The sequence below is a fragment of the Anomalospiza imberbis genome, chromosome 26 (assembly GCF_031753505.1).
Source record: "Anomalospiza imberbis isolate Cuckoo-Finch-1a 21T00152 chromosome 26, ASM3175350v1, whole genome shotgun sequence".
NCBI lineage: Eukaryota > Metazoa > Chordata > Aves > Passeriformes > Viduidae > Anomalospiza > Anomalospiza imberbis.
Window position 1 is genome coordinate 2,089,181 of NC_089706.1, and position 26,899 is coordinate 2,116,079.

Below are 26,899 nucleotides of genomic sequence, written 5' to 3' on the forward strand. Positions count from 1 at the left end.
TTTGTGTTTACAGGGAAAACCAGGCATCTGCAACGCAATCAAAAACTGTGGGACTCCCAAACTGACTCGTGGACCTTGCATTGAACCCCTGGAGATGGTTGATGGCCACCATCACTGGGGCTAGCTGGTTCCAGGGAGGATCCAGCATGGCTGGAAGGCTCTTCTCAAGGAAGAAGCCAACAGTGCAGGTTCCAAGAGCCTTGTCCTGCTTCCGCCCCACTCCTTCCCCGCAGGAGAGGTCCTCACCTCAGTCATGATCATGTCCTGGCACTTCTTGACGTACTTGCCCTCGGCCTTGATGATGGTGTGCAGGAAGTCGAGGTACTGGACGTGGCGGCCGTGGGTGGCCACGCAGTGGATGAAGTGCTGCGGCACCGTCTCGTTGATCTCCGAGCACAGCTGGTAGTTGTTGAGGAAGATGTGCTGCATCGTCTCCGCCTCCAGCAGCTGGGGACAAGGGGCAGAGTGAGGTCAGGGGGCTGCAGGAGCTGTCCCCAACTCCTGCCCTGCCTGGTGTCTCCCCCTGGCTTTTCCATCCCCTGCTCTCAGCCCCAGGAGTGGTGCTGAATTCCCTCCCTGTGCTGCTGCCCCTCCGTGTCCTCTCCTTACCCCCGGGGTTAGGAACAGGTTGAGGTGTTTGTGCAGCAGGGCCTGGTTCTCCTGGTTGCCAGCACAAAACTTCTGCAGGAACTGGTGGGTGAACTTGAGGATCTCCATCATCTTGGCATCCCCCTAAGGAGGAGATGGAGGAGAAACACACGGAGCTGAGAGGGATGGGAGTGGCAGGAGGCCACTCAGGGGGGTCTCTGCGTGCCCCCTTTGCCCTGGGCACTCAGGACCAGTTGGTTTCTGTCCACCCACCTTCTCATAGGGGATCTGCAGCAGGTCCAGCATCACTTTGTGGGCATCCATGTTCTTCAGCAGGCGCTGCTGCTTCTTGCGCACCTGCTCCCCCACCCCGCACATCTTGTTGAGCCGCTCCAGGATCTGGGGACAGAGGGACCACGGTGGGCAGGGGCTGAGCCTGGACCCACTCAGGATGGTCACCAGCACCGGGGCTGCTTTGCATTCCAGGGGTTCCCTCCGTAATCCCGGGTGTTCCCTGCTTTGCTCACAAATCCCAGCCCCGCTCAGGGATCCTCCATGCACGGGCCTCACAGCTGTCACCCACCCAGTCCCCTCCAGTCCCGCCAGTGCAAGGATGTGACAGCTTTTCCCTGTGCTGAGTTGGCAGGAGCAAGCCAGGCTTGGACTTGTTTCTACTGAAGCACAGCAGAACTTGGAAATCCCCCCCAGGACTTCGCCCCTTTCCTTCCTGCTGGTGCACTGGGGTTTGGTCTCACTCACCCCCTTCACTATCTGGTAGTTCTCGCTGCTCTTCTCTCCTGGAGCAATGACCTCCTCGTCGGCACCGTGCTGCAGGGGACACGATAGCACTGGGGTCACACTGTGCCCCTCCAGCCACACCCACAGGACCCTCCTGGAGCCTCCCCATCGAGCCCATAGAGAGGCATCAGGTGTTGGATTAAGGTGAGCTGCCCCCCTGTCTCCCACTCCTTCCCCACCCTGGATCCCAGGATCTTGCTCAGGGCTCTCACCTCCTTCTTCTCCTTCTTGTTTCCCTCCCCTGTGCTGTCCCCTTTGGTGCTGCCCTTCTTGTCCACCCAGAGCTCCGATTTCTCCACCATCGTGCGGAGTTTGTCCAGCTCTGACTTGATCACCTTGTAGTTCTCCACATCCTGGGCTGAGATCAGGAGCTGGACCTGCAGCGACATTCCCAGGGGTTTCCAGTTTGGAGCACAAATCCCACTCCCAGATCTCCCTCCCAAGGAAAGGGCCAGGATCCACACCACGTCCCCCACCCACAGCCAGGCGTGGGATGCTCCAGGTCCCCTCAGTGTCACCTGTTTGAAGGTGTGCAGGACCTCCTGCCTCTGGCTGAAGTGCTTGAAGAGGAGCTGCAGGGAGCCGGAGATGAGTGGGGGGTAGTCGTGCATGGTCAGGTGGATCAGCACCCGCAGGAACATCCTCCCTCCCTCGTCATCCACCTCCAACATGCTGCTCGACTTCCTGGGGCGGGATGGAAGCGCTGGGCATTAACACGGAGCTCGGGGGCTGATGGGGACAGCTTTAGAGCCTTTCGAGGCTCATCCTGCTCATCACCTGCAGCTCCCAGCCTGGGTGGGGTGGAGAGAAGGGGAAGGGCCCTATGGTCAGGGGAGCTATGGGGGGCAGGGACTCACCCCACACCAAACATGGCCTCGGCGTGTTCCCCAATCCGGTCCAGGTTCATGGCTGCGGCTGCAGGGAGAGGAAGGGAGTGACAAGGGTGGACAATGCCAGCCCTGTGTCTTGGCAGGAACCCACAGGAACCAACCCAGCTCCCTGATCCTGTTCCCACCAAAACACAAACTCCATCCCTCCCTGCCCTCTGCCAGCAGCAGCTGCTGGAGATGTCACTTCTGCTGGAGATGTCACCTCTGCCACCTGTGTCCTCCCAGCCCCTGGGGATTGCTGAGCTGGGGGTGCACCAGGAGCAAAGTGGGAGAGTTACTTGTGGAGTCAAAGGCTGGAGCTGTCCCATCGGCCGCGCTGTCCTGCATGGGGTAAACCTCTACAAACTCCTTCTTGAAGACGGAGAGCAGGTAGGAGATCCTGTAGTCCAGCCGCACGTTCAGGATGAACTGGAGGCAGTAGGGAAGGAGAAACCAGAAGTGACCGAGTGCCCTCTTCATGCCAGCTGTGCCCCTGCTTGAGAAAATCACATTAAACACCCCCATCCCACAGGTCCCACCGCTCCTTTGGCTCCAACCTGCAAGATCTCCAGGATCTTCAGCTTGGTCTCCATCACCACAATATTCTCGTTCTCAATGCTCCTCCCTCTGTCCACTTGCTCCGGGGCAGAGCCGGTGCTGAGGCTGGGGGGGCTGAAGATGGACTGTTTCCTGCTCAGCACCATGGTGGACATCATCTGCCCCACGCCCTGGATCGACCTCCGCACGTTCTTCCCTGCAGAGGCAGCCACAGTTAGCGTGGGTGGAGAGGGAGGTGGCAGAGGACCATGGAAGGATCCACTTGGACTGGAAAATGCCCTAGACTAAATCAGAGAATGGGCAGAAGGCACCAAATATTTGTTTTGACACGGGCAAGGACTCACCACCCCACGTTCTACTGCACACCCAGCCACATCAGCAAGCCAGGGTCTGGTTTCCTTGCCAGATAAACTGTCCATGGATAAACATGGACAGACCATGGAAATCACTGGGCAGACTATGGAAAACACTCCCTGGCCATGAACAGGGACTCACCTGTCACCTCATCATTGTAGACAGCCTGCATCATCAGCTGAGGGTTCTGGACGCAGTCGATGATGCCTAGCAGGGTCCGTGTCAGGCGCAGCAGCTCGCTGAAGCTGTAGAAGCCGAAGTAGATGAGGTTGTGGGCAAGGCTGACGACCTGGAGAAGGACAAGGCAGCTCTAGACCTCGCCCTGCTCAGGGCTGAGCAGGAGAATCCATGGTGGGGGACAGGGACATTGCAGGAGCAGCAGCAGCCAGACCGTGTCACACCCTGCAAGGTGCCGGTGACACCAGCAGTGCCCGCACCTCGAAGGTGAGCTTGTTCTTCTCCTCGTTGGCGAAGGGCACGGCCTCGCTCACCACGTTGTTGAGATAGTCCTCCACGAACTCCATGGTGCTGGCAAACTTGTTCTTCTTGTCATCACGTGAGACGTTGAGGTTGGAGTCGTAGCTGCAAGGGGACACATCGGGGTGAGCTGGGGACAGCGGGTGTCCTCGCACCCAGCTGGTAGGAGCGCTGTCCAGGCAGTGCCCGAGCCACCGTGGCCAGCAGCAATGGTGTGACAGATGGAGCCCACTTCCTTCTGAGGGCTCAGATCCACCCAGGTCACTCCACAAACTCCCTGCCACAGCATCTGCCACCCTCTGTCCTGCCCTGTCCCTCAGAGCCATCCCGAGCCCTGGCGTTCTCACTCTTTGATGGTGATGGCTGTGGGGATCTCTGTCCAGAGCCGTGCAAACTTCACGGGCATCACCAGCTCCTGGGGGTCCCTGTCCACGTGCACGTGCAGCATGAGGTGGCAGAAGGAGGCGCGCAGGTCGAAGGGCAGCATCTCATCTGCCATGCACAGGAAGATCAGGTCCACCCCCAGCTGCTGGGAGATCTCCTTGATGGCCAGGTACTGGCGGTCCAGGCACATGCGGGCAAAGAGCTTCAGCTGGTACCTGCCCAGGGGTGAGGGGGAGAGAGAGTGAGGCCGTGCAACCCTCACAGCCTCACCTGGAGAGGAGGTGCCACAGGAACATCACCTGTAGTAGCTGAGGACGTTCTCGTCATGGGCATTGCCAGCACGGGCCTCCTGCGCCAGCTGCCGGATGCTTTTCTCGTGGTGGTCGTTGTTCTTGTCCGTCCAGGTGAGCCAGACCTCCTCCTCCAAGTACTCGATGCTCAGGTACTCGTGGGTCTGGGACGTCTCCTTCACTGGCCTCAGCCTGGGACAGGAAAGGGGAAATCTGGAGATGCTCCCATGGATGGGGGCGCTGCACCTCAAGAGGTGATGGGGCTTCAGTGGGCCAGGCCCATCCTGTAGTGGGTTTCTTGTAGGGTGGGGAGAAGGTGTAAGGGTTTTATTTACCTTCTCATTATCCTGCTCTGATTTAGTTAAGAATAAATTTAATTCATATCCCTAACTAGAGCCTGTTTCGCCTGTGATTGTATTTGATGAGTGATTTCTCCTGGTTCTTATCCCAACCAATGAACCCTTCGATAAATTTTCTCTCCTCTGTCCAGCTGCAAAGTGAGAGGCTTTGGCGGGTGCCACGATAAACCCCTGATGTGGAAAACCTCTCCCTCAGCCACTCACTCAGTTTTGATGAGGATGTCGCTGTTCTTCGAGTCCAGCACGCACTTGCAGATCAGCTCCTGGGTGACGGGGATGGCGATGTGGTTGGACACGCAGAGATCCGAGAGATAATCCAAAAACCTGCCGGGGAGAGGCAGCTCTGCCATGAGAGTGGGGGTCCCCATGGCTCCCCTTCCCCTCCCACCCCGCAGGGCCCCCCACGCACCGTGGCTCGCGGTTCTTGCGCACCAGGCTGACGAAGGTCTCCACCTCGGTCTTGGTGATGTGCTTCTCCAGCAGCTTGCGGTTGTTGTGCAGCAGGGCCGTGATGGTGTCCTCGGCCAGGATGTCGTAGCCGATCTGGGACTGCATCATCCCGAACTGCTTGGCAATGTGCTCCTGCAGCGGGCACAGAGGGGGCGTGAGCGATGTCCCCCTGCCCCCCGGGGCTCCACGGGGATGGGGAGTCACCCCCCGGCACCTGGTTCTTGCGGTAATCCTCCTGGGAGTGCCGCAGCACGCGGTAGCACAGGCGGAACATGTATTGGTAGGGAGCGTTCTTCTGGTCTGACAGCTCTTCCAGCCTCACCAGGGGGCCTTCCCCGCCCTTGTCCTTGAAAGGGGCCTTCAGGATCCCAAAGATCTGCCCAAAAGCAGAGATCAGGGCTGTGTCCTGCTCCACACCAGCCCCCTGTACGTGCTGGACACCATGGCATGAGCTGGAGGCCAGACCCTCCCCCATGGTGTTTTCCATCCCTCTGGCCCCCAGAGTGGCCCTGAGCAGGACAGGACATGTCCACAGGCCACGTCCCAGCCTTGCTGGGATGCAGGGCCCCAGGGCCACCCACCTGCTTCAGGATGTTCTGCTCCCGCATCAGCTTCTGCCGCTCCCGGTTGGGCTTGGTTACTACGATGTCCAGCACGTTCTGGCCATTGTTGGGGACATCACTGACAAAAAACACCAAGTCCTCCAGCAGCTGGATCACGAACCTGTGAAGGGACACGGGGTGAGTGGGCTGGGGGCTGCTCACCTGCCCAGACTCAGGAGCCTGCAGTGATGCTGGGTTTTGGGGACCAAAGAGCCTCAGGAACCTGCCAGGGGAGCTGCTGGCTGATCCTGCACTCCCTGACGGAGGTCAGTGGCTGGATCTGCAGCCCCTATGGCTCCTATACGTGCCAGGGTGAATGTCTGAGGGGCTTTGCTTGTGGCTTACCCCAGGGATTCTGCATTTAACGCCACTGCCCCCGTGGCCACCCCCGTGGTCACCCCTGTGGGCCAGGCTGGCGGGGCGGAAGCTGCTTGCTCTGTCCCACAGGGATCTGTGTTTGCTCAGGAAGCACCAAGAACCCACCCACCTAAAAATAATACAGTGACTAAGGCGGCTGCCCCTATCGTGGAGCCATCTCCCAGCCCCTCAGATATTTTTCTAGGATATTTTTCTGGGATATTTTTCTAGGATATTTTTCTAGGAGGGGCCAGAGCGGGGCTGTGCTGTTATCTGGTTTCCTCGCCAGGCTTCTGGGAGAAGCAGGCGTGGATTGGGGCTGTGGGCAGGGAAGCGAGGGCAGCGCTGGCACCAGCACCAGGCAGGGGCCCTGTCCTGCTGGGGAGCCCTTGGAGGAGCCCAGCATGGCCCCATCTCCCAGGGGCCTTTTACCTCCGGTCGTTCTGGCTGAGGAAACCCTCGTTCATCTTCTCCACCACGCTGGCCAGCATGGAGCTGGCGTCGTTGGCAAAGTCCAGGTCCCGGATCTCAGACACGGGCACGGAGACGATGGCAAAAGCTTCTTTGTCCTCTTTGGTGGGGCACGTGCCCAGCTGGGAAGCAACGGAGAAGCAGCATCACACAGACAGGGCCATGCCAGACGTGTCCCCACCATCTGCCCCCACCCCTGCTGACATCAGTGACCCAGTTTGTCCCCATCAGAGGGGCTGGGGTGGGCTTTGGCTGACTGCAGTGGGCTCCAGGCTGGTGTCCACCCACCCCTTTGGATCATCCAGGGTGTTTCAGTCTCTAGGTGCTGTGAGGGAAGGAGCAGCCTAAGAGCTCTTGGGGAACAGGGAACAGGCCCAGGGAGAGAGGAGGGAGCGGGGCCGTACCATGAGGCGGATGGGCCTCTCCTCATCGATGTCGATGGGCACGTTGGTGCTCTGGATCCAGGTGTTGGTGCAGAGGTGGCGCAGCCTCACGTAGGAGTTCCTGCCAACAGCACAATGTCCGGCTGAGTGACCCCCACAGACTGTCCTGGCAAGTGACCCCCACGGGGACACGCCAGCACTGCCCTTCCCCCAGCACTCAGCCTCCTCCCCTCATCCCCACCCCGCTGCCGTACCGTGGGACGAAGGAATCCGTCTTCTGCAGCGTGGTGGGGTCCAGCTCGAAGAGGGAGGCGATGTCGTTGCCGTGCGGCACGGCCACCAGCCGGTACTTGATCTTCTCCCCGGTGTTCCTGCGGCTGGCACGGCTGCTGCCCCCCTGCACGGTGGGGAGGGGGTCTCTGAGCCCGGCTCGGGGGTCCCCTGCGCCCACGGCATCGGGGGGACGCAGCAGAAGCTTTGATGGGGCTGAGCCTCGCACGAGCGGAGCACAAGCGGCGTGGATGCACCTGAGCTACGAGGCCCACCCCGATCCAAACCTCACCAACAGCACAGAAAAACCCCCCTGAACATCCAGCTCTCTCATCTACCAAGCATTTCCCTGTGGCCTGGGGAGCCAACATGCACTGGGACCCCTCTGAGAGGTTTTGGCAGGGCCCTCTCACAGGCAGGACACTGCTCTAAGTGCAGGGCAGGGGATGCTGGGCTGGCACCATGGGGCAAACTCGGCTGTAGTCCCCTCACAGGGCTTTGTTTTGGGGCATTTCTCTGCTTTCAGGCCCTGGCTGAGAGCTGGCGTGGTTGGGGCAGCGGCAGCAGCGGTTCTGCTCACCGTGGGCGCTGCTTTGGGCTCAGCCACGTCTCCTTTATAACTTGGGTTTTCCTGAAAAGTTAAAGAGGGAGATGAAAAGCAGCTGTCAGTCCTCCTGCTCGGTCTCTCCAAACCCCTGGGGATGGTGTGTGATCCCTGTTCCTGCCTTCCCTGAACACAGAGAGGGAAACCTGCCCGGGTGGGGCTGGAGGATGTGACCTGCGCCCAGTGCACGATGTCCCAGCCCTGGGAGGAGGATGGGGGAGCCCAGGGGAGCAGACCTGGGCTCTTGTGTGGCAGCAAGAACTCCCTGCAGGCTCCAGGCTGAGCTCCCAGTGAGCAGCACCAGCCCAGGATGGGCTCAGTCTGAGATCTTCTTTTGTCTTCAAGTGTTAGCAGAGTGTCTTTGAGTTTAAAGCACCCATTTCAGAGCCCCAGCGTTTGCCATTTTCCATCCTGCAGTGATGGAAAGGCCCTGGGAGCTGGGGAGCATCCCCAGGAGGTCCCTGCTGCCCTGGCAGCAGAGCACAGCCCTCGGTGCTGGCAGTGCCAGACACACCCCAGTATCCAAGTGCAGCAACTCCTTCGTGCCTCTACCGGGAGGCCTTGAGCTGGCCTTAAAAGGGAGCAGAAAAGCCTGGCAGATGGAGCCTCCAGACCCAGGTTTTGCCCCCACCCTCTGCCAGGCGAGGACAGCAGGATGAGTCACGTCCCACTTCCAACGCACTGGGCTGTGCCAGTCGGTCCCTTGGCATGGGGTGAGCACAGAAACGCCCCAGCCACCCCCTCCTGTCCCCCTGGGCCAGACAAGGAGCCAAGCCCAGCCATCTGAGCAAGTGAACCCCTCCGCTGGGGGATTTCAGGGGGGAAAGTTTGGTCCTAAACCAGGTAAATGATGATGGTGGTCAGGTGTCAACATCTCCTGCCAGCAAGGAGGAGTCACAGGGGCTCGCAGAGCAAACCAGAGAGGACCAGAGGAAACGCTGGGCATCACTCCCTGCCTGAGGTGGGCACTGCCTTTGCAACGGGTGCCACAGCCCCCGGGCACGTTCCTGCACCCCTCTGCCACCCCCTTACCTCTGCTGCCAGGTAGTTGCCCGTGGCGAGGTGCTTGAAGCGGTACAAGCCATTCCAGTGCCCGGCTCCCCCTCGGCACGGGTCGTGGTGAACCACCTGGGAGAGGCAGGGGAGAGCTCAGCCACAGCACAGGAGGAACTGGGTTGTCTCCAAACACCCCCTCCAGACCCTCCCTGCTCACCTCCACCTCCCACAGGGCGTTGGAGCTGGTGGCCGAGGTGGCTGACTGGCGCAGGGTGGTGCGGAGGAAGACGTGCAGCTTGCCCTTGTACTCGTCACAGGTGAGGAACTTCTCCTGCTCAGCGTGGAACAGCCTCACCACATCCCCCTGCACCGGGACACAGGGGTCAGGGTCAGGGTCATAGAATCCTGGAGTCTTTCAGGTTGGAAAAGACCTCCAAGATCATTAAGTCCAATCTTTCACCACCGTGCCCATTAAACTGTATCCTGAAGTGTGTGTCTACTCATTTTGGAACACTCCCAGGGAAGGTGACTGTCCTGGAGAGCCTGTTCCCATGTGTAACCACTCAGTCAATGGGGAAATTTCTCCATGACTCTCCTGCAATGCATCTCCTCTTGTGACCCCTCATGCTGCAAAGGGGACGGGATTCCTCCTGGACTCAGCTCCCAACTGCCCGGCAGGACTGTGGGACCCTGGGGACCACAGGACACTGTCACCTCTTCTCATCCAACCTCCTGGAGCTCTGCTAGAACCTGCCTCAGGCAGCTCAAATGCTCCTCTGAGCCCAGGGGACAGGGCACTGGCACCCTGCATTGCCATCACTCCCTTTATCCATGCAGTGACCCCCTGCTTCCACCCCCAGGGGATGAGCGGATGTGAATCCATCACTTTCCAGCCCTGGAGCAGGCAGAGGCTCTGCTCCCGGACATGTTTGAGGCATTAACACCCCAGGAAGGAGGATGTGGGAAGCTGGGATAAGCACAGTGCCTGGGGATGAAGGGCTGTAAGATCCTAACAATCCACATCCATCCAGCTGCTTCCTGGAGGACCTCAGCCCCAGACAATAGCTCAGCAGGGAAAGTTCCTTTCCCAGGCAACAGCCACCCTGCTGCAGGGCTGAGCAGCTGAAATTGTCCCCACACAAGAAGCCACTGCTGGCACTGCGTGGGGCTGTCCCCAAAAGTCAATTTAACACCCTGAGGTCGGTAATTTGTGCCCTCGGCTCCCTGCTGCCAGCAGATCCTAAAATATCCCACTCCGCCTCACTGTGCTGTTCTCCAGGTGATGAATTCAAGCAGGAATTACAGCCCTCCAGGCAGGAGCTCTTTTCTGCCCTTGTCACAGAGCCAGGTGGCTGCTCACACGTCCTGTCCCCCAGAGCCTGCCGGGTCCATGCAGCCAAAGCTCCTTCCTTACCCCCTTCAGCACTTCCTCCATGTGGTCACAGAACTGCATGAACAGGTTGATTTTCCAGCTGGTGTTACAATTGACCGAGTTCACCTACGGAGCAAGAGAGCGCGGTCACGACCCCAGAACAAAGGAGAAAAAGGCAAAAAGAAGGAAAAAAACCAGCCCCTCCTGTACCTCCTTGCAGCCAGCGTTGTCAGCCAGCTCATAGTTGCTTGCGTGCAGCGGCTGCCCGGCGTTCACGGGGTTCAGGATGACTTTGTCTCCCACGACTACCTGGGGAGCAAAATGGGAAAAGGGGAGCGAGGATGAGACCCGGCGTGGAGCCGAGCCCAGGCACGGAGCTCTTTGCACACCCCTTCACGGACTGCTGGGCCCCACGCTCACGTTATCCCCGTTGCTCCTGAGCTTCCAGAAGGGCTGGATGAAGAGCCAGGAGCCCTCGTTGCCGGTGGCATCCAGGGTCACCCGCATGGCGTTTTTCTCCAGCAGCGCCGGCAGCCGCTTGTTCACCGTCAGGTACTTGTTGCTCTTCATGTGCAGCAGCTGGAGGAGCCAAGGGTGGGAGAGATGAGAAGTGCAGCTCCCAAGGCACCACCAGCCCCTTCCCAGATGTGCTGGATCCATGCTGGACCTGTGCTGGATCCATGCTGGATCCATGCTGGATCCATGCTGCCCCCGCACCTGGATGACGCTCCCGTACTTCACCACGTCCCCGTGCACCTTCTTGTTCTCCGTCTCGTTCTGCTTCTGCTCCATCTGGGCCGCGTGCTGCTCCAAAAGGAGAAGAGCTGAGGGTGGAGCCGCACCCTCCTCCCTCCCCAGGAGCAAATCTGCGGGTCACTCACAGCCTTGGCTTTGGGAAGGATGGGATGGGATCAGGGCCAGCACCCCTCTGTGCCCCAGGGCCACAGCAGGGAGCATCCAAGAGCTCAGCCCAGGGCCAAGGTGTGGCCTTGACCAGCCCTAGGAAGGCCATGAGGGCTTTAAATTGAGGACTTTAAAAACTAGGACGGGGACAAAATGGCACCAAAATTCCCCCAGGACAGCAGGTTTTGGGGTAACACCGAACAAGGGTGCTGGGGATGGGGGTAAAACACCCTAAACAGGGGATGTGGGCACTGGGGGCTCTCGGCAGCACCAAAGCCAAGCAGCCAAAGGCAGCGTGCCAGCGGTGCCGTGCCCAGAGATGGAGCAGGCCTGGACCCGCTGCAGTAGGATGTGTCCCCAGGAGTGAAGGCTCAGCAGCCCCTCTCCAAAACCACAGGGATTTTCCATGCGCTGGCTCCGGCAGTCGGAGCAGTGATGGGATGTTGACATGTGTGGAGCGAGGCAGGAACTTGCTCCCACAGCAAATCTGGGAATGGCGAGGGAGCGCCGACAGCCCCGGCGCCAGGCTGGGCACGGCCCGGGCAGCTCCAGCCCAGGGCTCCCCCAAAACTGAGATGGGAAGATGGGAAACAGCGAGGGATGGAGCTGGGAGAGCCTCTGCCCTTTCCCATCCTTCTCTCACCACTTCCACCTGAGGGCAGAGGAATTGGGAAACATCTGGAATCACGGCTTGGCACCGGGAGGAAGGATGGGGCTGCAGGTCCTGAGTGCCCAGGGAGGTGAGGGCACTGAATGTGCCTGGTACCTGTCCCCACGGAGCTCCGGGTACCACCTGGAGTCACCCTCCAACCCCACGGAGCTCTGGGTGCCACCTGGAGTCACCCTCCAACCCCACGGAGCTCTGGGTGCCACCTGGAGTCACCCTCCATCCCCACGGAGCTCTGGGTGCCACCTGGAGTCACCCTCCATCCCCACGGAGCTCTGGGTGCCACCTGGAGTCACCCTCCATCCCCACGGAGCTCTGGGTGCCACCTGGAGTCACCCTCCATCCCCACGGAGCTCTGGGTGCCATCTGGAGTCACCCTCACGCCGCTGCAGCGGTGGCTGCTGCCATCAGGAGAACAAACCTGCTCCAAGAAATCCCGCAGTGATGCTGCTCTGGGAGTTTAACAACAAGCCCATGGAGCAACAGGGCTCTGATGGAAGATCCAGCACCTCGGGATATCCTAAATCTCCTTTCAGATCTGAGCCACCAGCCAGGGGGCTGGCAGTGGCAGCTGGCTGCCCCAAGCACTCAAGTTCCCGGGGTTGATGTTCCCACACTGTCCCTTGGATGGGGAGGGTCTGTCCCCAAGCCCAGTCAGGGATGCCCGCAGAGGATCGGGAAGGACTGGGGGACACCAGCAGAGGGGCTGGAAAGCCCCCTCCCCAGCCTGTCTGAGCTGTGTTGGGCCAAGAAAACAGAGTACAAACCCAATGAAACACAGCAGTGAGGGGCACGGGCTCAGAAAGGCAAACACGGGGATGGCAGGCAGGGCTTCCCCGCTCCAGCCCTGGCTGCTCCTGCCTCAGGAAATATCTCCGTGGGCTGGGGGATGCTCTCAGCCTGTGCATCAGCCTCCCTGAGGAGGGGCAGGCTGCAGCCAGGTGCCTGCAGGGCTGGGCTGAGCTCCGGCCACGAAGGGAAACACCAGCAGCAGCAGAAAGGAGCCAGGAAATGGCAGAATCTTTTTAAGACAAGCCCTAACCAAGGTGCAATCAATCCGGCTCAGAAATGAGCCTCTGGGGCCACTCGTGGCCAGGACAGCTGTGACATTACAAGCCTGGCTAAGGGGAGCAGGAAAATGGGGGCTCTGTGTGCCAGTGACCGTGCAGGGCTGGGCACGGAGCAGGCACTGACCCTGTCCTGGCACCTCCAGGGCAGGACACCCTGTCCTGGCACTGCTCAGCCCCCGCTGCCCGAGGCAGAGCTGGGGATGGCGGGGCTGGGGCTGGGCTCGAGGCCCGATGAGATGATTTAATGAAATCTCTCCCCAGCCTCGGTTTTATGAATCATCGGCGGGGCCTCGCCAGCTGCCTGAGGCCGTTGTGCAATGTTTGATGTGGGCCCCGGCCAAGGCTGGGGGGAGCCAACGGGAGCCTTTCCCTTCCCCAGCCCTTTGGAGCACGTTCTGGAAGCAGGGCTCCCTCCTGCATGGGTGTCCCGGGGTGCTGAGGGGTGTCTTGAGGTGCTGAGGGGTGTCCTATGGTACTGAGGGGTGTCCTGGGGTGTCCTGAGGTGCCCTGGGGTGCCCCAGGGTGCAGGGCTGTGCTCACAGAGCTCCTCTGCCACAGCACCTCCGCACAAGAAGCATCAGGAGGGTGACACAGCAATGGCTGGGCAGGGGACAAGGGGGAGAACACAGCTGGAAATCCCTTCTCATCCCAAACCAGCGTCACCAGAGGTCCGGATGCCATCACCCAGCCAGCTCGTGGGCACTGCCAGCTCTGGCTGCCTCGCTCCTGCTCACCTGCAGCTTCTGCAGCAGCACCACGTCGGCGATCTTGTCCTTGTCCTGCTTGGTTTGCTTGGCCTTCCAGTACTGCTTCTGGGCAGAGTAGCGGTTCATGGGACACACTTTGAAGAGGCAATCTGGGAACAGAGCAGGGCCTGATGAGGCTGCAGCAGCCACCAGGGTGTCCCCAGCAGGGCCAACGTCACCGAGGGGCAGGGACACTCCTGGAAGGGACGATGGTCCCCCCATCAGCGAGGGAGGCACGGCGGGGACTGGTGGAGGTCACGTCACCGTGTGCTGGCTGCTGGGTCGGCTTTAAATCAGGGTAAATAATGAGTCCAGGAATTACTGCACTTCTTGGACTCGTGATTAGAAGTGTTCCCATCGGAAATGGCTGTGCTGGTCGGGAAGGAAAGCTTCAGGGGGGAGAAGGAGTTCTGACGGAGCCCAGCTGCACCAAAGGAGGAAAGGATACTGGTGGGAAGGATCCAGGAGGGAGGCTGGGACACCATCAGCCACCTCCACGTCCCTTGTCACCCACGGGACACCCTGAGCCTGCAGAAGCCGTGGAAGGAGCCTGTGGTGGCTGTGCCATCGGGATGGCACACGTGTCCATCCCTCCGTGGCCTGGATCACCAGCACTGGATGCGGCGAGCGCCCGCTCCCGAAATCTCCGTGTCAGCAGCTCTATTTCAAGATCCTGAAGGATGCACAAGATGCATCCCAGCTCCTCCAAACCCTCCCTGCGCTGCAGATTGCCCCGATTCGCCTGTTATCCCCCAGGATGGTGGGCGGGAAGTGCAGACATCCACGGCCAGGCTTCGGGAACTGAAGCAGGAGAGCAGATGTCTGGAGACAACGAGGCCCTCGCATCTCCCAACCCCCTCCCTGAGCTGGAAGCTGCGCAGGGCGAGGGCAGGAAGGGCTCTGCAGCCTGAATCGCCCTAATTATGCCTGAAATAGCAGCCCAGAAAGTTCAGACACAAAAAAGAAAATAAAAAAAAAAAAAAAAAATAAAGAACAACAAACCCCAAAGTCCCTTCCCTGGCTGGCGGCGGGCCCGAGCGTGTATTTATTTACCTGGGAGTGCCGCTGGGGCAGCGCCGAGCGCGGTTCTCACCGGCCGGGGCCGCTGGGGCAGGGCCAGCTTTCACATCTCGTTTGCCAGCCCCGTTTGCCCGCGGCACATCCCGTGCCAAGCAGCCGGAGCAGCCGGCTCCCACCACCCCGAGCACCTGCACGGGGCTCCGTAAATGGGTCATTAATGGGAACTGCCGTGAAAGGCGCTGGGGGGAAGGAGAAACCAAGGGGAGGTCAAAGAACCCAGCACAGCCCCTCTGAAATGGCTGCGAGTCCATTGCAAAGCTGAGCCCGGCTTTGCAAGGAGGGAAACTGAGGCACGGCGGGGGTGGCGCGCAGAAAATCTCCAGGACAGCTTGTGTTTGGAGCAGGAGGGTTTTGGCACCCGGGCTAAAGCACCGCCAGATTTCTGAAAATGGATTGGGGTGGAAAAGAGAGGAGGCGAAGGAAGCTCCTGCACCAGCAGTGCCCAGAGTGAGCAGCTCGGAGGGTGATGTGGGGCTGACCTGCCAGGACCCAGCGTGGCTTTGGGAGCAAAACCTCCGACCCAGAGAGACCTGGGGGGCAAAACCTCCCACCCAGAGAGACCTGGGGGGCAAAACCTCCGACCCAGAGAGACCTGGGGGGCAAAACCTCCCACCCAGAGAGACCTGGGGGGCAAAACCTCCCACCCAGAGAGACCTGGGGGGCAAAACCTCCCACCCAGAGAGACCTGGGGGGCAAAACCTCCCACCCAGAGAGGCTTTGGGGGCAAAATTCCCATCCAGAGAAGTCTGGGGGGAAAAACTTCCACCCAAAGAGGCTTTGAGGGGCAAAACCTCCTACCCAGCATGGCTCTGGGGGCAAAAGTCCCATCCAGAGAGGTCTGGGGGGTAACACTTCCACCCAGAGAGGCTTTGAGGGGCAAAATCTCCAGGTGACTCCTTTGGGGAGCTGGGGACAGCAGTGGCACAGCTGAGGGTCCCACTGTCCCCTTGCCCGGGAGGGTGGAAGCTTTTCCTGGCGTGCCTGAGCTGGGCTGGGAGAGCCTCGGCGGGAGGAGAAACCGCAAGGAATGAAAAAGCAAATAACTGAGAGGTGAGAGGTGTCGAGCGTCTCTCCACGGCAGAGCCGGGCAGGAACAGCTCCCAGGTGGGTTCTGGCATTTCCAAAGAAACTTTCGGAGCTGCCCTCGGCGGGAGGGTCCTGCTTTCCCAGCGGGAAGCCCCGGCACGACCCGTGTGCGCTTCAGGATAGGGCAGGGTCCGGCCACAGGATGTGGGGACGGCGACAGCGCACGAAAATCCCCTGCAGCCTCTGGGCCAGGGAGCAGCCCCAACCCGTTGTTTCCACCTCGCTGAGGCGATGGCTATCGAGCAGGGAGAGCTCTACCTTTCCGGCCATTAAAACAAACAGCTGGATATCCTGATAGCGAGCGCAGCGAGCAGGGCTGAGCCCAAAAACCTGCGCCTGGAAAAGAGATTGGACCCACGTGCACGGCCGGGGTGGCGGCTGAGCATCCAGCCCCGGCTGGAATCTGGGGATGGAACTGCTGGGGGATGCTGGAGATGCTGGATGGGTCGTTAATTAGATTAGTGAATGAGTTAGTGGTAATAACGCCCGTGGAGAGCCAGGTCAGTGCTTGGTGGGATCCTGAGAGAGTGGAAGAATTGGTGTCTTGAGACATTCTGGGGTGTGGGGGGAAAGGAGGGTGGTCAGGGGGATGGGTGCTGGTAAAGCCACTCTGAGAAAAAGGTGGAGGCACAAGGCAGAGTGGGGAACTGATATTTAGAAATTCTTATTTAAAAGAAGACATAAAATGACAAAAGCGGGGGATGAAAGGAGCGGCGGCCCTAAACCAACTCCCCAGTCACGGGTTTGGGGAGATTTCCCAGCTCTCTGCTCCCTGGTTGTGTCATCCAGGCACTCAAATCCTGCCTGGATAGGGCCCTTCCCTGAGTGTGGAGCACCCTGAGCACATGGGGTGGACCATGCCAGCACCTCCCAGGTGGGTGCAGCACAGGGCAGAGCTGTGCCCCATGCCATGCCATGCCATGCCATCCCTGCTGTGGATGCTCAGGGCCAGGACTGGCCCCGGTGCTGCTCACAGAGTGGTGGAGCTGCCCCAGCCTCACCTCGGAACTTCTTGGGGGGGTTGTCCAGGTCTCCGGCCGCCGGTTCCACCACGCACCGATCATCCACCAGCCTGAGGGGGGCAAAAAGCGAGAGCAGGGTCAGGAACAGCAGGGCTGGGTGCGCAGAGTGGTTGTGCCACCATCACCTGGCCCAGAGTGACACATCCAAAGCTGCATCTCCCGTTTCCCACCTGTTTCCCACCCATAAATATTTTTCAGGAGCTGACCCCCCCCCCCCCCCCCTTCCCTCAGTTCCCACTTCTTCCCTGGATGTTTTCCATGCCGCTGCCTCGGGCACACAGGGCTGGTACAGCGGGGAAGGACCAGGGAGGGTTCGTGGCTGTCACTGCAGGCCCTTTGCTCAGTGACCAGTGCCAGAGGGGACCCTGCCCTGCCCAGCTCTCCCCCCTGCACACAGAGCTCTGTTATTGCACCCTCAATCCAGCAAAAACCGGGAGGAGTTCAGCTCTATTCACCAGTTCTCCTTCTCTGGCTGGGAACTCTTCCCACGGGGACACGGAGGGTGCAGGTGCTGTGCATGGAGGTGGCAGGGCCCCCCCAAACCCGGTTATTAATTATTATCTCATCTGAGCTGCAGGTTCTGCCCATCAGATCAAGGCTTTGTGTCTCCTCCCTGCCCACCTCTGTTTTCCCAGCGTTGAGCAAAATCCTCGAGGCTTGGCCTTGGATGCTGGGGGCTGATTTTGGGGTGGGTGGGACGTTGTTTTTCAGAGTTAGGGAGAACAGCAAAGCAGAGCCCGGCAGGGGGATCAGAGGGGCGAGCATCGCCTGAGGATCGCTCCCTGTGCTGGGAGCTCCGTGAGAGGCTCCCGAGGGAACTGGGAGCTCCAGCAAGACAGGCTGTACCCGCTCGCCCGCTTTGCCCAGCCCCGGGAAGCCGGAGCAGCAGGAGGAACTCTGCTCCTGCCCGGGAGAGCGAGAGGGAAGCGTGTCCCCCTGTGCGGAGCGTGCCGGAGGATGCGGGAATGGCCTGCAGTGCTGCCCCGGAGGGACAATCCATGGGGGACAGCTCTGTCCCCGGGACAGGAGGGCACGGACAGCCTGGAGCAGCGGGGTGCGGCAAAGGCAAAGCGGAGCCTGCGCTGTCCCCGCCGCCCCCAAGGGACTCACGGTGTCCCCAGCAGAGCAAACAACCCGAAAATCGCTGGAGATGGACGCGCTGCTCTGCAAAGGGCTAAAAAGCGAGCAGATCCATCCCACCCGCAGGTCCGGCCTCCTTCCCTCTCGGGAGGAGGGGAGAATTCCTTTCGCTCGCAGGGAGGAATTTGGCCTCGGTGCTGATGGATGGGGACCCCGGGGAGCCCGGAGCTGCCGTGTCCTTGGTGAGGAGGCGTGGGCTGGCACCGGGCTCTGACACCCCTGTGCTCCTCACGGCTCCCCGGGGCCGGGGAGAACAGCCTCACATCTCACATAAAGAGAGAAAAGCAATTTGCCTGGTGGCAGCAGAAGCTTCAAAACCATTAGCAAAGACCTGGAAGGTTGGAAAAACCCCAAACCCACAGGGCTGCCTGGGCTTTGCAAACCAGGGGGTTTGGGGCTGTCTAAACACCTTTTCCTTGGGTCGTGACAGCAGGGAAGTAGCCAGGGACATTCCCAGGTTCTTGCAGAGCCTTGGGAGGGCAAGGAAAGAGGGAAAGGGGAAAAACCAGAGTGGCTGCAGCACCACAGGAGACATGCAAAGCCCCAGCACAGCCCTGGTGTCACTCGGGGGCAGTTCTGGTTTCTGTTCTGTTATTTTGAGGGGGGGACAGGGCAGAACAAACCCTTGGGATGTGCCTGGGAGCAAAAACCACCGAGGGCTGAGGACACCAATCCACGGGTGGGGCTCAGGGAGTGAAGCCCTGACCCTCAGCACATCCCCAGCTCCCATCAGTGCCCACGGAGGCAGAAAGGCTCGATTCATCTGGGCACTTTAAACCCCCAAATCCTCCACTGTTATTGCTGCAGGCCTCTGAGGAAGGGCCTGACCTGCCGGGTTTATTTTCAGCACTGAAGAAAAGAGCAGGGGAGCCTCTCCCTCCACTCGGCCCTGCTGCAGCCGTGCCCTGTGCCCGGCATCCCCGCTCCACCGGGCAGGATTGGAGACAGTGACCTGCCAGCCTGGAAGTCTTAATTAGTTAACGATCTCAAGGCACTTTCGGCATCTTTAATCCCAGGATTACGTGCTCAGCAGGAACGCGAAGTGTTCTTTCTATTAAACTGATACTCTGGGCGAACATTCCTTGGTTAAAAATTTGCTGAAAACAATAATAAAAAAATAAAAAATAAAAGGGATTCTGACAGAGTGGACATGAGTCACCTGGGAGGCTGCTGGGGCCGGGCCACGCTCCCGCTAAAAACCGGCATTCCCGCGGTGGGATGGGCCAGGGAAGCTCCCCAGAGAGCGGCGGGGATGTGCGAGGGCACCTTTTAATGGCAAAACGGTGTCCAAACACCGCGAGGAGGATCCTGAGCGAGGCAGGAGGCGGGATGCACCCATGGAATGTCATTTTTCCATTCCAAATTTCCCCCCCGCCGGGAGCAGGAGGGGCGGGACCCAGCTCTGATGAGCCCCTCAAGGCGCGGGCGAGCATCTGGCTGGCTCTTAGCCCCGGGCTTCCAGCGGGGCTTCCTGGTGCTTCCAAATCCCGAGCGCGAAGTGATTCCCCGGCCCAGGGCCAGCGCGTTTGGCCTCGTGCGAGGCAGAGCCTTCCCCGAGGTCAGGGGACAAGGAGCTCGTCCAAAATCCGGGGCAGTCGGAACCTCCCGACCCCTCCCCGGGGACAGCCCCCAGCTGGAGCCCGCTGGGCTGGGCAGAAACTTTCCCCAGATGTGGCACAGACGATGCCAAGGGGGGCTCGGGCATGCCGGGGGGTCCAGGGAGCTCTGGGAGAAGGGAAACCCCAACAGAGCCAGGAGAACCCCAATACAAAGCCCAGCAAACCCTGAGGTGAGGAAAAGGAGGAGGAGGAGGAGGGTGATGAGAGCTCGTTGTTGGCCGTGCAGCCGGGTCAGCCCCACTGGCACCCGCAGGGTGGGCGCTGCCCCAGGGAGGAGAGAGTAAAGTGAGCGGGGCAGCCACAAAAATGCAGCTTTTTGGTGCTGTCCCGGTGCCAGGAGGGCTCGGACTCCTCCTCCTCCTCCTCCTCCTGCCCCCGGCAGGGACGGGTTCATCCTGACCCGGCGGAGATGGAGTTACCCTTTAACCAACTGCATCTCCCCGAGCTGCTCCACCCCGAAATCCACCTGCAAGCACAGGTACAGGTGTAATTTCACCTGAAACAGCCACCCGGCACCCAGCTGGGTTTGTCACCGACCCTTCCCCTCTGCCAGTGCCTGTTCTGAGCTCCCGAAGGTTTCTAGGAGCCTGGCAGGGATGGGGCAGCACAAAATCCTCCAGGGAAACTTCCCATGTCCCCAGAACCACTTCTGGCCACTCCAATCAGCCCATCCCGTGCCCCAGCACCACAAGGGTCACTGTGACCATCCCTGTGCCCAGCTCTCCCTTCCCAGGGCACTGCTTTGGGCTGACTCGAGCATTTGGGCTGGTTTGGGTATCTTGGCTCGGCATTCCTGCCCCCTGAACCCAGCCTGAGCTCCACGCCCGGCCCGGGATGTTTTTCCTGCTCAGGAGCAAACGCCCACTGCAGAGAGGGGGTGAAAGGGAGGGCTCGTGCCTGGGGGCCCCGACAGAGAGATTCGAGGAGCAGAGGAGCCTCAGGTGGGGGCTGCAGGGCTCCCCTCACCTCTGCCCCACACCCCGGAGACCCCTGGGGCTGCTCCACAGGGCGCTGGCACAGGGATGTCACAGCAGCCACCCTAAATGTGACACTGGTGATCAACACCTGGGGATGCTCCGTGTCATCCCATAAAGAGAGGATCCCGCTGCAGACCCCAGGCGATCCCACAGCCCAGAGCCAGCCCCTCCACAAGGAAGGATGTCAGGAAGGCTTCCGCAGGGCACCCGCGTGGGCTGGCAGAGCTGTTTGCCTTGCAAATGAGCCAAGGAAGGTCCCTGTGGCAGGAGGAGCACTCTCGGTGAGTCACCTGGTCCCTTATCACAGGAGTGATTTAAGGTGTGGTTGGGTCTCCCATGTCGCAGGGCACCAGGGAAAACAATTTTAGGAGGGAGGGGGAAAGCACCTGCAGGAAGCAGAAGCCTGGGAAAGTGGGGCTGCCCAGCAGAGGATGTGCTGGGCCAGGAAGAAGAGGCTCCCCAAGCAAGCCCCGCTCTTCAGCTGCTTCTGAGGAAGTCTGGAAAAACACCTGGCAAAAAGGGGGATGTGAGGGTCAGAGCTGCAAAGGGATCAGAGCTCTGAAAAATCCACACTTTTCTAATCGAGCCACTGGGATGTGTTCTGGGGACAACAACCAGCGCTGCTCCCTGCAGAGCCTCCTGCAGATCCCATTTCCAAGAGGCTGGAGGAGTGCTCAGCATGCCCTGCTCCAAGGAGACCTCTCCAAAAGCACCCGTGGGGATGCAGGAAGGGCTGGCTCAGACAGGCTGCACCTGCAGGACCTGCTGCCCGGCACCGTGGCTGCACACACGGGGATTCTGGGCGCTTCTGCACCCCATTTCTGGGCAGCCAGGTGGAGGGAGCCCCGGTGGGCAGCAGTCCAGTGCCACGCGTGCCCGGTGGTGGGTGAGAGAACACGTGTGGGCGCAGGTATGTGCGGCTCCGCTTCAGCACAGGCATGTGGGAGCAAGTGCATTCAGCGCAGATTATAGAGCCGGGCAGCTCCTGGCCCAGGAATCCCATCCAAGTCAGCATTCCTGCCTGAGCTCAGCCTCTCCTACACGCAGCAGCGTGGGGCAGGAGCTGGCACGGCCCCATCTGCCCCTCGCCCGGGGCTGCGGGCACGCTTTGGGATCCTGAGTCAGGGTAAGGAAAAACCCACCCGTGCCCCAGGGCGGCCCTGTCGGAGCCCTCCCTGTCACCCACCCTGTCCCCGTGCCCCCAGGCAAACATTCCCGGTGGGAGCAGAGGGGCATCGCTGTCCTGGCTGCGCCCAGGGGCGGCTCCAGCCGCACCCTTGGCTTGCACGGACACAGGAGTGACACGGGACAGGTCCCCAGGTTGGACAGAGATCCCCCGGCCCGTCCTGCCACGTCCAGGGAGCTGCCTCAGCCCGGAGCTGGCACTGCCCTGTCCCCCAGCTCCTGGCAGCACTCGGTAGCCACGGGCAGCCCGGCTTGGTGACCCTGCAGCGATTCCCGCTGACCGCCGGCCGTGTGCGACACTGAGGGGGAAGGCGGCAGCCGCCACTGCCTGTCCAGGGCCGGCAGCCTCCGGCCACACTGGGCAGGGCTGGGGGCACAGAATGACCCCGTGCCCAGGAGGGGCCCCGTCTGCCCGAGCTGTCACCCCGACATGTCCCCGTCCTCAGCCCACCGACCCCTCGCGCTGCTTAAACCCATCTCATCCCCAGCCCCTGAACGGGGGGAAGCCACTTCTGGCCAGGGGAAGGGGGGCTGAGGGTCCCTGCAGGGCCACATCCTGCGCCTGACAGCGGCTGGAGCCGGGGGCGAGCCCGGGGGCGAGCTCGGGGACAGCCTGTCCCCCTGCCCGGCTCCTCTCCCTTCCCTGCTGAGCTCCCGGAGCTTCCCGGCTCCTTTTCCCACCGCGCTCCGGCTCAGCTCCCCCGTCCCGTCCCGTCCATCCCGGAATCACCGTGGGGCGGCCCCGGGAGCCCCTCGCTCACCCCAAGGTGCTGATGAAGCCATTGACGGAGCCCTCGGCGTACAGGGAGACGATGTCCCCGATGTGCAGGAAACTCGACATCTCATTCATGGTTACCCTGACCCGGCGCGGCGCCGCTTCCTCCTGCAGTCACCTTCCCGGGCCGAAATCCAGCATGGGCGAGCGGAGCCGGGGCGTCCCTGCTCCGGGGGCGCGGAGGGGTCTCTGCTCCGCGGGGGGACGATCCCAGCCCGGCTCCTGCCGCCGGCAGCACCGGGAGCGGGACGGGAGCGGAGCCCCACGCGCAAGTTTTACATGTGCCGGGCAGGAAGGGAGCCGGACAGGGAGGGAGGAGGAAGACGAGGAGGAGGAGGAGGAGGAGGAGGAGGAGGAGGGGGCGGGGGATGAAGCTCAGCTAAGGGTCCGCATGGGCTCTGTCCGTCTGTCCGTGCCCCGTCCCGCTCAGCTGCGCTACCTGCGGCCAATGCGGCGGGATCAGGAAGTCCCGCCGGCAGCAGCGTGCGGGGAGGGGACCCGGGGCCGCCCGGGACGGGGGGGGGACACGAGAGGCCCCACCCCCGCACCCGCCTCCCGTCGGGGGGGCGGGGGCTGCGCGCCCCGGTGCCCGCGGGCAGCCCCGGCTCCGCTGACCCGACTCGGCTCCGCGACCCCCGGCCCCCGGCACCAAGCCCCCTCGGGCCGCTCAGAGCCAGCACGGAGCCCCCAGCCCGGGGGTCTCGCCCGCGCTCCCCCGCTTGGAACGGCCCCGGGCGCTCGGGGGTCGCGGGGAGCCCCCGCGCACCGACCGCGGCCACCGGGCATAGCGAGCGGTGGCTGCCGCGGCTCCGTCCCCGTCCCGTGCCGCCCCCTTGGTGAAGCCCCTCTCAGGTGGCACCGCGGGAGCCGCAGGTCCCTGTCCCTGTCCCTGTCCCCATCCCCGTCCCTGTCCCCGTCCCTTCGGCCGCCGCATTCCAGGGTCCCGCACCGCCCGCAGCACGGAGAGCCCCAGGTGAGGCCGAGGCGGCTCTCGGTGGATTTTTCTGCCCCAGGCGAGCACTTGCGGCTTCCTGAAGCCCAGGTGGCTCCTGCCAGCTCGCCGCTCCCAGCAGGGCCAGCTCGCACCTGCTTTGCCTCTCACCAGCGCTGTCCCCTCCTGTCCCCGCAGTGCTGCCAGACCCTGCCCGTCCCCCGCCACGGTGACAGCCCGACCCTGGGAGTGGCACAGGGCTCGCCCAGCACCCAAAAGGCCACATCCAACCCCTCCATCACCTCCAGGAGCTGTGGGCAGGTAGGAGAGACCCGCATGCCCTCCTCCAGAGCCCACCCTGTCCCTGCGGTCCTTTAAGGAGCCTTCCCAACACCTCCGGGCTGGGCCAGCTGCTCTGGGCTCCCAAATTAACACTGGTGGGAAAGGACCATGTCCTCAGAGCATCTTCTGGACAGCACAAGCGACCCAGTTTTTCACTTTAATTAAAACTTGCCTGCTGTAAAAACAATATTGGGAGAGCGAAAAAAAAAAAAAAAGCAGCATGATGCTTTTCTCATTTATTTCCCTCCTGTCCTCTTTTCTCGCAAACAAACACAGGTTTCGGGAATATAAACCTTGCCCTAAATAGTGATTTTTTTTTTTTCTTTCCACTAGGAAATGGACAGGTCCCCTGGCAGAACAAAGGGAAAAAAGAATTAGCGCAATTCCTCTGGGGGGGAGATGCGAATTCAGGTCCATCAGGATTAGCTGCGTTTTCAGCACAGGACAAATTTAGAAGCCTTTATCTCAGGGCAACAGAGGGGGAAAAGAGAAGATCATGAGAGAAAAAAAAAAAAAACAACTCACTGCTTTTAGAAGTTTTCACAACAGGAGCTCAAGGAAAGCCCCAAGGAACCAAAGCCCCAAACTTCACACCCGGATCAGCCGCTCTGAGCACAGACACGAGCGGTGCCACAGCTGAGGGGCACTGTGGCTGTGCCACGCCAGTGCCACCGGCCTCACGGGGCATGGCTGGGCAAGGAAGACCCTCTGGGAGTGTAAAAAACCCCGTGGCACTAAACAAACTGGCACCTGGCCTGGTTTCTGCCCCCCAGGAGGACTGGGAACAGCGGGATGGAGCCTCTGAAAACCACCATCCCACCCATGGCACCACCAGGGTGCTGACAGTGCCCAGCCAGGCACTGAATGTCCCAGCTCAGCTGAGGAACACAAAATATCCCAGAGGTGTCACCCTGCCCACTCTGAACCCTGGGAACGGTGACACAACATCCCCAAATCCTCCCTGGATGGAGCTGGGATGGATGAAACCCTCCCCATCCTCCAGCTCTGGGACACAGCAGCTCTGTCCTTGTGGGGGGCACAAACAGGGACCCCCAGCACCCCGGGGTTGGTGACAGCTCTGTCCTTGTGGGGGGCACAAAAAGGGACCCCCAGCACCCCGGGGTTGGTGACAGCTCTGTCCTTGTGGGGGGCACAAGGACCCCAGCAGGTCACCAAGGTTTGTCCCCACAGGAGCAGCAGCATGGGCAGGTGGCTTCAAGGACAGAGAAATGAATTTTCCCTGGGGCTCAGTGGATCTCAGGTGCCCTCAGCGTGGCTGTGCCCACACCGAGCCATCCCCCTGCCCACCCTGGGTGTCCCCACTCTGCACAGGGTCCCTCGATGCTCCCAGCCTGCAGGGACACTCCGTGCATGGGCTCAGAGCCTGTGGGGAGCCTGCAGTGCTCAGGTGAGGGGGAGCCCTGGCCACGGGGATGCTCCTGGTGGCCACCTTGCCATGCCAGCGCTGGCCTAGGCCCCGGGGAGACAGAGGAGTTAAAAATAAGAACATTTCCTTCCTTCACCCCTACTTTAAGCCATGTGATAAATAAAAACTGGGAGTTTCTGCCTCCTGGAGAGGAAGCGGCTGTGAGGTGGCCGCCAGTGAGTCAGGCCAGCAGAAATCATCCCTATTCCTGAGCACAGCCTCCATCCCATCCCTGGCAGGGCCGGGAGCCACATTCCTTTCTCATGCTGAAATTGCTCCTCTGAAGGAGCTGCAGGGTCCCCTCCCTGCCCCAGGCCCCCGCCCTGCCCGCGGGATGCTCCCTTGGCAAAGCTCCCCTTACCTGCCCACCCTTCCCACGGGGAGCCTGGCAAGGAGCGTTCCCTGCAGTTCCCTGCAGTGGGATGGGGTGGGATTCCCAGAACAGATCACCCGGGGTTGTATCCTTGCCCCCAAAGCTCCACAGGATCCAACTTGGAGCTGAATTTTGTCTGGATGCCCTGGGAGCCAGCTGGAGGGGATGGAGCAGATGTGGTGGCTGGGGAGGGCAGGTGGGTGCCGGTGCCCAAACAGCTTCCCAGCTCCCTGCCAGGGCCCCCTCTGGCTTCTGGTCCCCTCAGGAATCCCAAATCAAGGCCGGCAACTCAAGGGTGAAACCACTTGGAAGAAGAAGAAGGAGAAAAATAACTGTGGCTGCCTTTGTTTGGGGAGGAGGGAGGGAGACACTCAGTCCCTTGTGCCAGGCAGAGCAGGCAGTGAGAGGGCTCTGCTGAGGGTCAGGCAGAGGAGGAGCGGTTCTCGGGCCAGGAGGGGAATTTGTCCCCTCGTCTGGGGGCTCTGGGGGTAGCATGGGGGTCAGGGAGCAGCCAGAGGCAGCACAAAGCCTGTGTGGAGCCTTTCACGCTGCTGCCCCGTCCTCCCACCCCGGAGAGAAGCAGCAGCAGGGCTGGGATGGATGAAACCAGGACTGACCCCAGGCCAAAAAAAAAGGGTTGTTTCAATCCCATTTCTCCTTCTGAGTGAGGACTTCAGAGCGCAGAGCAGCTACCACTGAACAAAACCGCTCCTTTGGCGCAAAAAATCCACAGGGAGGAGGGTGAGACCCCAAATCTGAGCTGCAAACCCCAACCTCCCCCTGCAGCAGCCGCTTGAAAGGCGCCCCAAGGTCTGTGGGGGAAGGGCTGAGCCCCCTCGGGTGACTTCATTAGCGGAGGAGACGGGAGCAGCTCCCTCCTGCCTGTCCCACCTGTGCCCGGCCGGCTCCGGCGGCGGCTGTGCCAGGGCTCCCGCGGGAGCAGCCGCGCTCCCCTGAAATAGCTCTCAGACTGGATGACTTTGGCCCACATCCTCAAAGGTGGTGAGGCTCCGGGTTACCTCGGAGCACCCCAACCCCCCCACACACCCACAGCGTGGGCAGGAGGAGGCTGGGAAGGAGGAGATGCTCGGGGCAACCTCATGGGTCTGGGAGAGAGAAAAGCGGAGGAATTGCTAGAGGGATGTAGGGTAAATTCCTCAAACCCCACACTTCTCCTTGCCCAGCTTGCTGTGCACGCAGCCAAACCCATCCTGCTCCAAGCAGGAGCTGAGAAAAAGGGAAGAACCCCCCCCCCACACACACACACACTCCTTTCCTCCCACTCTCCCTCCTGGGAAGGGTTAAACGGCGCTGGCGTGGAAGACACTTTGTACTTGGATTTAAAAATACAGCCAAAGCCCCGGTGGCCCAGCGC

The 26,899-nt window shown here is 61.0% G+C and overlaps 1 protein-coding gene across 1 annotated transcript in view; it reads right to left on the minus strand.

Annotated features, from left to right (window-relative positions):
- ITPR3 (inositol 1,4,5-trisphosphate receptor type 3) overlaps window positions 1-22,937 on the minus strand; it is a 36,683-nt gene extending 13,746 nt beyond the window's left edge. Inside the window, exons 1-30 of the mRNA XM_068173408.1 lie at window positions 22,439-22,937; window positions 16,736-16,806; window positions 13,557-13,678; window positions 10,900-10,986; window positions 10,603-10,761; window positions 10,393-10,491; window positions 10,225-10,308; window positions 9,028-9,174; window positions 8,847-8,942; window positions 7,791-7,841; window positions 7,195-7,337; window positions 6,962-7,061; window positions 6,519-6,679; window positions 5,709-5,850; window positions 5,342-5,503; window positions 5,087-5,259; window positions 4,882-5,001; window positions 4,328-4,510; window positions 3,992-4,243; window positions 3,605-3,749; window positions 3,309-3,456; window positions 2,813-3,009; window positions 2,555-2,684; window positions 2,244-2,301; window positions 1,905-2,070; window positions 1,599-1,763; window positions 1,348-1,416; window positions 862-987; window positions 610-732; window positions 247-447 (exon numbers count right to left, since the gene is read on the minus strand). Of these exons, the coding sequence (XP_068029509.1) occupies window positions 247-447; window positions 610-732; window positions 862-987; window positions 1,348-1,416; window positions 1,599-1,763; window positions 1,905-2,070; window positions 2,244-2,301; window positions 2,555-2,684; window positions 2,813-3,009; window positions 3,309-3,456; window positions 3,605-3,749; window positions 3,992-4,243; window positions 4,328-4,510; window positions 4,882-5,001; window positions 5,087-5,259; window positions 5,342-5,503; window positions 5,709-5,850; window positions 6,519-6,679; window positions 6,962-7,061; window positions 7,195-7,337; window positions 7,791-7,841; window positions 8,847-8,942; window positions 9,028-9,174; window positions 10,225-10,308; window positions 10,393-10,491; window positions 10,603-10,761; window positions 10,900-10,986; window positions 13,557-13,678; window positions 16,736-16,806; window positions 22,439-22,527 (3,969 nt within the window). The 5' untranslated portion in view covers window positions 22,528-22,937. The remainder of the gene's footprint in view (window positions 1-246; window positions 448-609; window positions 733-861; window positions 988-1,347; window positions 1,417-1,598; window positions 1,764-1,904; window positions 2,071-2,243; window positions 2,302-2,554; window positions 2,685-2,812; window positions 3,010-3,308; window positions 3,457-3,604; window positions 3,750-3,991; window positions 4,244-4,327; window positions 4,511-4,881; window positions 5,002-5,086; window positions 5,260-5,341; window positions 5,504-5,708; window positions 5,851-6,518; window positions 6,680-6,961; window positions 7,062-7,194; window positions 7,338-7,790; window positions 7,842-8,846; window positions 8,943-9,027; window positions 9,175-10,224; window positions 10,309-10,392; window positions 10,492-10,602; window positions 10,762-10,899; window positions 10,987-13,556; window positions 13,679-16,735; window positions 16,807-22,438) is intronic.
- Window positions 22,938-26,899: the final 3,962 nt, after the last annotated feature.